At 37.1% G+C, this 13,082-nt stretch overlaps 1 protein-coding gene across 1 annotated transcript in view; it reads left to right on the top strand.

Moving 5' to 3' along the window:
- Positions 1 to 13,082, top strand: part of NEB (nebulin) — a gene marked incomplete at its 5' end in the record, with an annotated part of 105,640 nt that overhangs the window by 16,958 nt on the left and 75,600 nt on the right. The window contains 12 exons of the mRNA XM_039220676.1: positions 549 to 752; positions 1,492 to 1,596; positions 2,185 to 2,292; positions 2,979 to 3,290; positions 6,017 to 6,220; positions 6,570 to 6,674; positions 10,472 to 10,576; positions 10,677 to 10,988; positions 11,622 to 11,726; positions 12,296 to 12,394; positions 12,590 to 12,691; positions 12,829 to 12,936. Coding sequence (XP_039076607.1) covers positions 549 to 752; positions 1,492 to 1,596; positions 2,185 to 2,292; positions 2,979 to 3,290; positions 6,017 to 6,220; positions 6,570 to 6,674; positions 10,472 to 10,576; positions 10,677 to 10,988; positions 11,622 to 11,726; positions 12,296 to 12,394; positions 12,590 to 12,691; positions 12,829 to 12,936 — 1,869 coding nt within the window. The remainder of the gene's footprint in view (positions 1 to 548; positions 753 to 1,491; positions 1,597 to 2,184; positions 2,293 to 2,978; positions 3,291 to 6,016; positions 6,221 to 6,569; positions 6,675 to 10,471; positions 10,577 to 10,676; positions 10,989 to 11,621; positions 11,727 to 12,295; positions 12,395 to 12,589; positions 12,692 to 12,828; positions 12,937 to 13,082) is intronic.

The raw sequence follows: 13,082 nt of genomic DNA, 5'->3' as shown, positions 1-13,082 counted from the left end.
TTTCGGCTCCAGTTGTTTTAACCCATAACATTTGTGCATTCAGATATCTAAATTTTAGAAACAAATGTGAACTTAAGGAAATGTTGGATTTTAAGTATATCTGACACATATAAGAAAAATGTGTATATATATTTATATAGAGGTCCATGTAAACAGAAGTATTTTTCCTCATTATCTATGCATCTAAAGACCTTTTTCTCCCAAATTCTTACAGATGTTATTATCAGTAGTACTAAAAGGGCACATTTCAAGTGGTGAGCACAGAAACTCAACCTTATATAAAAACAAAATTAAATGCCATTGCTATCTGTCATTCCACAAGTGTCACTTCTCAGCCCTGTCCCAATTCCCGTAGGATATGATGAACTTCTCCCAGAGCTTTGTGCCAGGGATATAACACCCAAATATTAACAATTAATGTTGATCCTTCTATTTAATGGGATTGGCCACCCAGCTGATTAAATAGAGGTAGTGTGTGGCCCACTGGCATTGTGCTCTAGTGGGCGAATTTGACTCTTCTGCGCTCTGTGGTCCTCTCCTTCATCTAGAACGTGTACAAATCAGACCTGGAATGGATGAAGGGTATAGGATGGTTGCCAGAGGGTTCTGTGGAAGTGATGAGAGTGAAGAATGCCCAGAATCTCCTGAATGAGAGGTTGTATCGTATAAGGCCTGAGGCCCTCAAATTCACCAGCATTGTTGATACCCCTGAAGTCATCCAGGCAAAGATAAATGCTGTACAGATCAGTGAGGTAAGCTGGCTGATAATACATTTGGACATATTAGAGAAGTCTCAACTGTGAACTTGAATTACTTAGAAGTCTCTAATTGTGAACTTTAAATTGCTAATACCAGCATTAGAACCTTGAACATTTATATATCCAGATGGAATTTCATATAGTCAATCAGTTATCCACATTTCATTTACTTGGATGACTCTCTGGTTGACATCAGTGTGGTAGGCATCTTCATATTCTACAGACTCTGATAACACACTTTGAATGCATTTTGAGGTCTTGCTTATAATACAGGTCCACCAGTTAATACCATATGATCACAAAGCTGCCACCTTTTTATTACTTTTCGATCATGAGGTAAGTTGAAAAGTCCATGGGTGGTGCCAATACTAGATATTATTATACTTATTTATAGGCCACAAAAGCCAGAATTCTATTAGCAATGTGGATTTTCATAGTTATCTGCATTGTGGGTTTACCTGCCAGATAATTACATGTGAATTAATGGAAAAGGATCATTTTACTACCAGGTTCCTGACTAGTTTTCCATTTATATTATATCAATACATACGTCAATATATTCTTGTTGTTGAAGTCACTATTGGCACCTTTTAAATAAAAACACAATCAAAACAAGATGTGATCTATGTTTATATCTCAGAACATCCAAAGAGAATCTCTAATTGTACCTATAATTTTATTCACGTAGCAATTGGCTTATTATCAACCATCCTTTGTTTTCCATTTTTACCAGCCATTGTATCGCGATGCCTGGGAGAGAGAGAAGGCGAATGTGAATGTGCCAGCTGACACTCCAGTTATGCTGCAGTCCAAAATCAATGCCATGCAGATCAGTGATGTAAGGAACTATACATCCATTTGCTTTGCACAATATTTTTGGCCTAACCAAAACTTAAATTGATATGCTCCAGAGGGAGTTAAGCAAAATACATTTGCCTACCACTCCTCTTATTTCTTGTTTTAATGATAAGTACTATGTGTACACACACAAATGCAAATGCACATGTATGTGTACACACATGTTTATAAGTAGAGATGTGTGTCCATATCTTTGTTGGAAGGAAAAATGCACTAGTTTCACCAAAAACAACATGAAAACCTATATATGCAAGGATAGTAATATTTGATTCTCTTTTTAGTGGCCCATCATTGATTTTTCCTTTTAAAGCCAAATGATCTATATTTTTTTCTCATTTTTACATGACTTCCTGTCTCCTAAATTTCTTTCTTAAAAAAAATGAACTTTAATAAATTTCATTAAAAATCTTTTGGAACTTAATTTCAGTATGAAACCAGCCTATTTTATAAATCCTAAGGGGAGACTAATTATCAGTGTAACTTAACATGTTCTCTTAAACACATCAGTAATGTTGACTCAGTGGCTCCCTCTTCAGATTAACTGTGGCATTGCAATCTCCATTTGCAGAAACAATATAAGCAAGCGTGGGAAGATGTCAAGATGACGGGTTATGATCTTCGAGAAGATGCCATCCCAATTCAGCATGCCAAAGCTTCCAGGGATATCGCCAGTGATGTAAGAGCTACTTTCCCAGACTTAACCAACACTAGCTAATAGACAGCCATGAGAAGTTACTCTCGTTGATAAACGAAAATATGAATTACTGGTAGTACTTGATTGTGACAAAACGTGAAGGCAGTAGACAGTGGCTGAATTTTGGGAAACACCAGATAAGCATATATTAGGGATAATCTCAGACAGTCCTTGTCTGAGAAGTCCTCACAATGTTTTCATGCATGTAGACATAGAAGACAAGCCACATGTTAAGGATCATAAAACTTACAGTATGGACTTAAAAACAGGGCCCGTAACCAATACTATATTATATCCATTATATGAGGTACCTAGAATAGTGAAATTCATAGAGAAAGTATGTAAAATCATAACCACCAGGGGCAGAGGGGAAGGGAGAATCATAAATTATTGTTTAATGGATATGGAGTTTCAGTTTCAGAAGATGGAGACATTCTGGAGATTGATGGTGGGGATAGTTTCATAACAATGTGAAAGTTCTTAATGTCATTGAATTGTCTACTTAAAAACTGTTAAAATGGTAAATTTTATTTATACATATTTTATCCCAATTAATAAAAATGGAAAAAAGAACAAGGCCCATAAAAGGCTAATCTAAGGGAGAGAGAGTTATTTTGAGCAGACTCTTTGGAAAAATGATTCTTCTTTCTTCTGTTCACATACACCAGTATCTATATAAAACTACTTACGAGAAACAGAAAGGTCATTATATTGGATGTCGCACTGCCAAAGAAGACCCTAAACTGGTTTGGGCAGCAAATGTGTTAAAGATGCAGAATGACAGGCTATACAAAAAGGTCTACAATGACCACAAGGCCAAGATCACCATCCCACCGGACATGGTGTCCATCAGTGCTGCCAAAGAAGGCCAGGCGATAGCAAGTGATGTGGATTACCGCCAGTACCTGCACCACTGGTCTTGCTTTCCCGACCAGAATGATGTGATCCAAGCCAGGAAAGCCTACGACCTGCAGAGTGATGTAAGTTGTTACTTGTGCAGAGAGTATCAACCAAGGGGCCTGAGGAGTGAGCTGTTCCCCAGGAAGAAAACCTTCCAGAGCTTTGCCTGGTCATTCCTCCTAGGACTCAGGAAAATACAACTCTCTTTACAGTAGCACTTCCCTTCAACATCTTACTGAGTTTACTGATTGCCTACCTTACTTCAGAAAGTTTTCTTTCTTGCTGTTAGTGGTAATACCAGCGTTTTTCTATGGATTTCTCAATATATGCAGTGTTTGTAGTTTCCTAAACATGAGATTTCCTATGGTCCTTCAATTGAAGAATGACAGGGCTACTTCCTTGAAATTAATTTCAAAGATTAGCCGTATGTTCCAAACTCACTAGCTTCCCTTAATTTGGTATTCTTCACAATATGGTGTTTCATTACTTTACTTAAAGTATTTTTAGATTTACTCATATTTTCTGTTTATCCAATCTTTAGAAATCATGGACTCCATTCGGATATTAATTTCTTAGGTAGAATGAATGCCTTCTTTTAATTATTTGAACTTGGTTCCCATAAGCTTCAAGGGATGCTTTCTCCTAATGAATTAATTTGTTCTAGAAAAGTGTATCCATCACTTGAAATCAATTGCCAACTAGTGGATTTAGGCCAGTTTCTAGAGAAATGCAGTCTCTCCATTAACCTGAGTAACAGTATATAAAGGAATGCATATGAATCAAGTTTCTGAAGGAAGAAGAAAGCAAACCTCAAAATCTATATGTAATCCTTTTTGAGAATCCCTCTTCCGAATTTTGGGTATCCATCATACTTTACACACTAAAACATATAATGTCCTTCTTCATTAAGACAGAAATTTTACTACATTTTCACTCCTCCTACTCCCTTTTTAGCCTGATATCTGTATCCTATTAACTAGTTGTTAAAATAACATTTCTGAAGAACAGAATGATTTTTTAATGAAATTCATAACCGATGCTTAACATAGAGCAATTTTTTCTGGTTAACCACTTATCTATATCTGGAAAAACAGGTTTAGATAGCCAAGGAAATGCAAATCCCAATTCAAAAGGAGGTGCTAGCTTGGAAAAAGAAAAAAACAAAACAAAACCGTGAGATCAAAATTGTGGAACCAGGGACTGAATTCCTTTCTTTTTTTTTTAATTGGAGTCTAGTTGACACATAAAGTCACATCAGTTTTAGATGTAGAGCATAGTGATTCAGCAAGTCTATGTTCACCAGAAGCTACCATCTGTTACTACACAACACTCTTTCAATACCATTGACTGTATTCCCTATGACGCACCTTTCATCCCTATGACTTATTCATTCCATAACTGGAAGCTTGTGTCTCCCACTCCCCTTTTGCCCATCCCTCCACCTTTCTCCCTTCTTGCAGCCATCAGGGTTTTTTTTCTGTATTTATGGGTCTCTTTCTGCTTTTTGCTTGTTTGCTGGTTTATTTATTTGATGTTTAGATTCTACATATAAGTAAAATCATGTGGTATTTGTCTTTCTCAGTCTGACTTACTTCATTTAGCATAATACCCTCTAGGTCCATCTATGTTGTCACAAATGGCAAGACCTCATTTTTTTTGTCCTGAGTAAAATTGCCTGTGTGCATGCATGTGTATACATACATTCCACATCTTTGTTACCAATCCATCTATTAATTGCTTCCATATCTTGGCTATTGTCAATAATGCTGCAGTAAACATAAGGGTACATATAGGTCTTTGAATTTGCATTTTCATTTTCTTTGGGTAAATACCCAGTAGTGGAATTACTGGATTATATGATATTTCTATTTTTAACTTTTTGAGGAAATTATTATTTACCACAGCAGGACTGAATTTTTAATTATCCCTTTAAAATACACCATGTGCCAGTACTATGCTAAGCACTAAAGATACAATAGTGAATGAAGAGGAAGAAACAAGACAAGCTTCCAGACTTTAGGGAGTTCACACCAATAAAGAAACAGATGTTAACTAGAGAATATCAATAAAAAAATCAGATGGCTGAGAAAGTGATCCATGGTGCTATGAAAAAATGAGGAAGAAAACTTTTCTAAGGAAGTACTGAATGAGTGAGGATATAAAGGGAGAGTAGGAGTTAGTTCTGTGAGGACACAGTGAACATTTCTGCAGAATGACCAACATACACAAAGGGACCTGTATACAAACAATAAACCAAAAGTCCATTGGGATCAGAATGTATAGATTAAAGGGAAGCACATATAAGATGAGGCTGGAAGAGTTGGTAAGGACTGGTGCTAGATTATCATCACCTTCTAGTCCATGGTAAGACTTTGATCTTTGTCCTAAGACCAATGGGGAAGCCATAGGATTGGGGGGGAAGGGAGATGTTGTGACATCAGATTTGAATTGTAAACTTTACGAAGATCATCCTTACTGCTGTGAGGAGAACTTACTGGATAGCCTATTATTGCTTTTGAAGCCCACTACCAGTATGATATTCCTTAAATATTATTCAAAATCCAGCATGCATCCCACAGACAGAGAGCTCCTTCCACGTCATTCTGCTTTTTTAAGAGTGTATAAAGGTGCCCCTGCTACAGAAAACAAAGTAGACCAGAACACTGCTGTGCATGTGAGGAATTATGTCTGTCAGTGCTTGGTTTTAATTATTGTTTGTGGAAGATAAACTATAACATAAAACTGCTTTCTTACTTTACCACAACTTAAAAACCCTGCTTTCTACTTAACTTTGTCTCATTTGCAGGCCATCTACAAGGCTGACTTGGAGTGGCTACGTGGCATCGGCTGGATGCCCGAAGGGTCTCCCGAAGTGTTGAGAGTCAAAAATGCCCAGGAGATCCTACGAGACAGTGTGTATCGGACACCTGTGGTGAAACTCAAGTATACAAGTATTGTTGACACACCCGAAGTTGTCCTTGCTAAGTCTAATGCTGAAAATATTAGTATTGTAAGTCACCTTTCCCCTCTATATTAAAATTAAATCATGCTCATAAATGATAAAAAATTAACTTGGCAATCTATTTGTAAGATAATGATATTATGATAGCAAAGATTTTAATACATAATGTTGATAGGGCTGTTTTATTATTCATAAATTTTAAACAAAAACTCAAAGTACTAATAAAAGGTATTACCAAGTTCATATTAAATGTGAGTAACTTATGTGAAAGACTTTTAGAAAATTTTTCCCCCTTAATATGAAAAGAGTTTAGATCAGAAAAGTTGAAAGTTGTGTCCTGGAACTCACAAAATGATAAGTTGTAAAGTAATTTTGATATTGTTGGATCTTTCCATAGCCAAAGTACAGAGAAGTTTGGGACAAGGATAAAACTTCAGTCCACATAATGCCGGATACTCCAGAAATTAATCTTGCTAGAGCCAATGCTCTTAATGTGAGCAATGTAAGTACCTCAACAGACTCCCTTTTTTTTGTAACGCTACCCAGTTGGTGCTGTGATATCCCCAGGGAACTCTTGGTAGCCAAGAGAGGAAAGATTGGGTGGGGATGGGGAAGACTCCTTACCATAAGCCCTTGACCAGAAAAGGAGCAGAGGGCACCTCGGTGGCTCAGTTAGTTAAGCCTCTGGCTCTCAATTTTGGCTCAAGTCATGATCTTACAGTTAATGGGATTGAGCCCCACATCTGGCTCACGCTGACAGTATGGAGCCTGCTTGGGATTCTCTCTCCTCTCTCTCTGCCCCTCCCCCAGCTTGTATTCTCTCGGTCTCTCTCTCTCATAATAAAAAAATAAACTTAAAAAAAAAAAAAGTGAGGAAAGGAGCGGATCCTTGGCTCTGACTCACCCATCAAGGCCAGTTACTGGTGAGCCAATGTCAAAATGACAAAAAGAAGGAAGGACCGGAAAGCTGAAAGAGGAATGAAGAGACAAATGAACAAGAAAGGAGCATTACCACCAGTCAGATGAACACAAAATAATTATAAGACTTCTTGTAAAACTTTATGCATATTAATTTTAAAACCTAGATCTATAGGGGATTTTCTAGGAAATCAGAAACTATCTAAATGAGCCCAGAAAAAAAATTAAAACACATAACAAGAAGTTATGGATTCTTAAAGACTCTCCTCCCTCCTCTCAGATGTCAGGGTCATCCAGATGGTTTCATAGGAGAATTCTTTCAGAACTTCAAGAAATAGTCAAACTATTATAGAGCCTAATGAAAGAAGGAAAGCCATCATGATTTCCAAAACTTGTCAAAGATAGTTCCACAAATGAAAATTGTAGACCAATGATGGGGAAAATCTTAAATAAAATATTAAAAAATAAAACTCAGAAGTACATGAATATGATGTGAGACAAACAATTAGGGTTCATTCAGGAATGCCAGAAGGGTTCCATATTCAGAAACCTAATAATGTGTCTGAACAAAAGGGAAAAATCACACCTTCATCTTAATAGATTTGAAAAGGCATATGACCAAATCCAATATCCATTCTTATTCTTAAAAATAAAATCCTAGTAAAATAAGAAGAAATGCATATCTTCATGATGTGACTAAAATAATAAATCTCAAATCAAAGCCAGACTCATTCTTAGTTAGTCAAGTTTCTCATTCAAGCGAAGAATAAAACAAGGATGTCCATCGACATCACCATTTTATTTAACATTTGCTGGGATTACTAGCTGAGTAAGCTCATTCAAGCCAAAATAATTATATAACAGTAAGAATAAGAGATAAATATTGGGTTTAAAAAGGCAAAATTATCATTACATACAAGATAAATCATTATGTCTGGAAAAAGGAAGAGAATGAACTAAAGAGTATAATTAATAAAATGAAAGAATTCAGTGGCTAGCTACACAATTTAGGAAAGCCCAAAAAAGGAACTGTCTTCATGGATCATAGAGCTTTCTTGTGTGTAGAAAAAGTGTGACCCTGGAAGAAGGATACCCTAATGCTGTTCACCATGGTTTGGAACAACATGGTTTTTAAAAAAATAATAAATCTTTGTGAGAGAAGGAGCCTGGCCAGCAAAGATTCCTCGCCATGTGCCAAACCACACCATATACTCTATTGTAATGAGCCACCTGGGAGCTAATTTTTTCTAAGAGGTGGGAAGAAAATAAAATTTCAGAGCATGGATACATTTTTTCCAGACAAGAACAGTATTATGGTGCAGTGCTCTCTCTTCACCAAGTGACTGGTTGGAGAGACAGCGCACTCTTCACCACAGCATCAATAGAGTCCTCAGCCTCTTCTTTTCCATCCAGAGGCATCTGTGGCTGGACAATTAGGGAAAATCCCATGTATTCCCTTTTGTATGATGTATTTTTAGCTGGAAATACCAGAATCCTACAGCTGATATCTTGATGTAAGCAAGACTACTATTTGAAACTATGCCAAAAGTAAAGTTACAAACTTCAGATATTTAGATATTTGATATTAAGACATTAACTAAGGACCCATGTGTAGCTCAGTCAGTTGAGTATCTGATTCTTGATTTCCACTCAGGTCATTATCTCAGTCATGGGGTCGAGCCCCACATCAGGCTCTGCATTGAATGTTGAGCCTGTTTAAGATTCTGTCTCACTCTTCTTCTGCCCCTCTCCTCTGCTCATATGCACTTTCTTGCTCTCTAAAATTAAAAGTAAAAAGACATTAATGAGAATGGCTTGGGCTTTGGAGGAAATCAAACTTCCCATTTGAATGCTAGCCAAAAGGTACTTTTTTTTTTTAAAAAAAAACAAAAAACACATGGTGTCACCATTACTATAATCTTGATAAAATCCACTACTTAAAGCTGTTTCTATCATTTGGAAAGCACAACTTTTTCAGGACATTTGTATACGATTTTCCAGGTAACCAGCAAATTCATATTGACTTATTTAATCTTTAATCACATGAATAAAATATATACTGCTACTTTGTTTTTATCAGATGGGAAAATTGAGACTTAAAGTGAGGAATTGACCCATGTTCTCAAAGTTAGTAGATAAAGTTTTGGTCTCAAACCCTGATTTTTTTTTAGTTCAAATAATATATATGACCACATAAACAAAAATTTAATACATAATTAAAAATAGTATAACAATATGTGTAATAAAACAAAATAAACACAAATTCTAAATAACATGACAAGTTTACATTAAATATTCTCCAATATATTTAAATGTGGAGAACACTTCTGTACAAAAACTTAGATGAAAATTCATACAAACCTTGTCTTTCCTAACAAGGATAAAATTTGAGCACTCATATTTCAGATATGCAAAGCCCATGAAGCTGTCAATAATTGAAATTCATCTTTCTGCACTGTTAAAGCTTCCATATTGATTGGTATGATTTCTGAATTATGCATTTAGATTACTGTTCTCAGTCTGACATCATCAACAGAATGTGCCAATTTAAATATGAATGTATATTTTACAAGTTATCTGTATCAGTCCCTACCTTAATTAACTTCTCTGTATAAACAAAAACATGCTGCATTTAAAAAATGGCTAATGGAGCACCTACATGGCTCAGTCAGTTAAGCCTCTGACTTTGGCTCAGGTTATGATCTTACCGTTCATGGGTTCGAGCCCCCATCAGACTCTGTGCTGACAGCATGGAGCCGTGAGCCCGCTTTGAGTTCTGTGTCGTCCTCTCTCTCTGCCCCTTCTCCTCCTCTCTCTCTCAAAAGTGAAAAAACATTTTTAAAAAAATTTTAATGGCTGTTAACATACAACTATATTTCAGAAGGAACATCTAATTTTCCCAAATAATATGCATCATCAACCATCTGAAAAAATCTAAGAAACCATCCTGGGGAAAACCTCCCCACAAATATAAAACATGTATAATTCCAAAGATTACAGAATTGAGTTGAATTTTAAAATTAAATAAATTGAATTGTTAAAGAAATCCAGTAATCACTCATTAATGTCTGACTGTAACCTTATCACAGTGCTGCTAATACAAGAAGCAGCTAAACGCTATTACATAAACTATGAAAAGCTACATAGAGGCCATGATTTAAATTAAAAAGAAATAACTCTTGTCAAGCCCAGATCTTCAGACTCCATACACAATTTCATATTCCAGTAGCGTGGTACGGAATTATTCTTTTACCTATTCTCTTTTCAACCAATTCTGGGATTTCAAAACTGTACTGCTCTGATATTAATTCTCCTTGAGCCCCTGAAGTTATTGGTACATTTGAATCCAAAGTGACATCTTATTTTTTTCCTCCTCTTCAGAAAATCTACCGCGAAGGTTGGGATGAAATGAAGATGAGCTGCGATGTGCGGCTGGATGCCATCCCCATCCAGGCTGCCAAGGCCTCCAGGGAGATTGCCAGTGACGTAAGTGTGGCCTTGTTTAACTTCTCAGTTTTTATGCAAACATCCTAGGTGCATCAAGAGCACATACTGTGATCCATCTGCTTTGTTTTTCCATCTCCAGTACAAATACAAGCTTGACCATGAGAAGCAGAAGGGACACTACGTGGGTACCCTCACAGCCAGGGATGACAACAAGATCCGGTGGGCCCTTATAGCTGGCAAGATTCAGAATGAGAGAGAGTACCGGCTGCACTGGGCCAAATGGAAGACCAAGTTCCAAAGCCCTGCAGATATGCTTTCCATCACGCACTCTAAACATTGCCAGACTCTGGTCAGCGACATTGATTATCGCAATTACCTCCACCAATGGACATGCATGCCTGACCAGAATGATGTGATTCAGGCCAAGAAAGCCTACCAACTGCAAAGCGATGTGAGTGGGCTACATTTTAGAATGAGCTCTTTTCTCATTTTGCCATGACTCCTAAAAGTTTATGTCATTAAATTTTATATTATTACTTCATGTCTTTATACAGCCATGAATTTGGTTTTAGTTAAACTATATAGTATGGTGTAAAAAATCACCAAAGCTATGAAAGATATAGATTTTGTATCAACGAATATATGGTTATGTGACTATAAATCTTAATTGTGACAGTAAAAAGACAACTACTGTGAAAATATTATTTATGGAATTTAAGTAGCATCCAAGGTACAATATTGGCAGTCCATGGAAAGGATCTAGGCCTTTTTAACTTGATATAGTATTTAAAAATCTTGAATTAAGTTGCCAAGGTTTTTAAATCAGGAAATTTGGCTTACAAATCTAAGATTTCCTGTTTCTTCAGAAAAATCAGAGAATGAAATCCTGGACATTTCAATGAAATCCATTACCCTCTGGCAACAATAACTGGAGCTGAATTGAGGCTAACCCCCTTTAAATAGAAAATATGTCTCCCAGCTTTTCATGCCACCAGACCTCCTAATGAATTTACTTATGTTACCTTCCCAGCTGCTTGAGTATGTCATCCTTATACTGTGTTTCTCCATCAAATCACATCCACAGGCTGTCTACAAGGCTGATTTGGAATGGTTACGTGGGATCGGGTGGATGCCGACTGATTCCGTTTCTGTCAATCACGCCAAACATGCTGCAGATATCTTCAGTGAGGTATTCCAAGATTTTACCTTGCCATTTAGTACATTTCCTGGGAGACTGAACAAAAATACACAAGCCAAAATGCAGTCATGCCCCATCAGCAATGTTAATAATTGCAACCACTGTCATTAAAGCCAGACAAATTTTTTCCTGAAACAATCCTCTACTGCCCCTATCACATCATAGGCCCACATCCATAATATTATGTCCAGTACACTCACCGATGCTTAGAATCGTGTAATTGGACAACTTCTTTTGTCAGCAATGACACTACACTTGGGAGAAGTTTATACAGTTAAAAAAATAAAAACATGTTGAGTGTCATGATACACAGAATATTATATTACATGATTTTGATAGCTGAGCAAACGTGCTACTTTAAAATCTGTGGGAGGTGTAAAAAACCACTCATTTGTTAAGAAATAAAAGGCTAAGACAAAGGCCAAACTGCCACGAAGGTGCCATTCAAATATGGCACTCTATACTTCTCGTAGAGAAGGTCCCTTAAATCTAGTATCTCTTTCTCAGCTCAGACAGGACCAGAAACTACAACCATTTGAAAGATATTTTCTTTCCCATAGAAAAAATATCGCACAAAAATAGAAACTCTCAACTTTACTCCTGTGGATGACAGAGTTGATTATGTGACTGCAAAACAAAGTGGTGAGATCCTAAATGATGTAAGTACATGGCTGTTGTTCTAAAATTGCCCAGTCGTGAAATGTCATTTCCAAAGCTTTCCACCTACTTAAGCTCAGCATGCAGTCATTATCTGAGATACAGATTGTAGTCATTGAGATGATGCTTGCATTTGCTTGGACGACATGATGTTTTCTTAACATCAAGTAACTTACCCTCTTGCCTCTCATTTCTAGATTAAATACCGGAAAGATTGGAATGATACCAAATCTAAGTACACCCTCACAGAAACCCCCTTGCTGCACACTGCCCAGGAAGCAGCCCGGATACTGGACCAGGTATGGATTTTAGCCATATGCCTGGTACTTTGTTTGGGGACAGAGGACATAATATAACTGTGGGAGATGTGCGCACATAACCAATCCCCCACTGTGACCCCTTACTTAAGGCTCTGTTTTGGCTCTCTGTTGTTTAGTATCTCTACAAGGAAGGCTGGGAGAAGCAGAAAGCTACAGGTTACATTTTGCCTCCGGATGCGGTGCCTTTTGTCCATGCCCATCACTCTAGTGATGTTCAGAGCGAGGTAATTTAGCCTTATGTGAGTGCACGTTGGAGTGTTCCTTGGCTTAGCAGGGCTGGCCGGGCTTAGGGATGGCTAGAGTACCTGCTCCCTTCTAGTCCTTTGGGAGTTTGGTTTTGGCTTCTTTAAAAGCTGTTGTTTGAGTGCTT

Source organism: Hyaena hyaena, unplaced genomic scaffold, assembly GCF_003009895.1.
Source record: "Hyaena hyaena isolate Hyena2069 unplaced genomic scaffold, ASM300989v1 scaffold_900, whole genome shotgun sequence".
Taxonomy (NCBI): Eukaryota; Metazoa; Chordata; class Mammalia; order Carnivora; family Hyaenidae; genus Hyaena; species Hyaena hyaena.
Note: the sequence above shows the minus strand (reverse complement) of the source record. Positions and strands in the feature narration are given on the sequence as shown.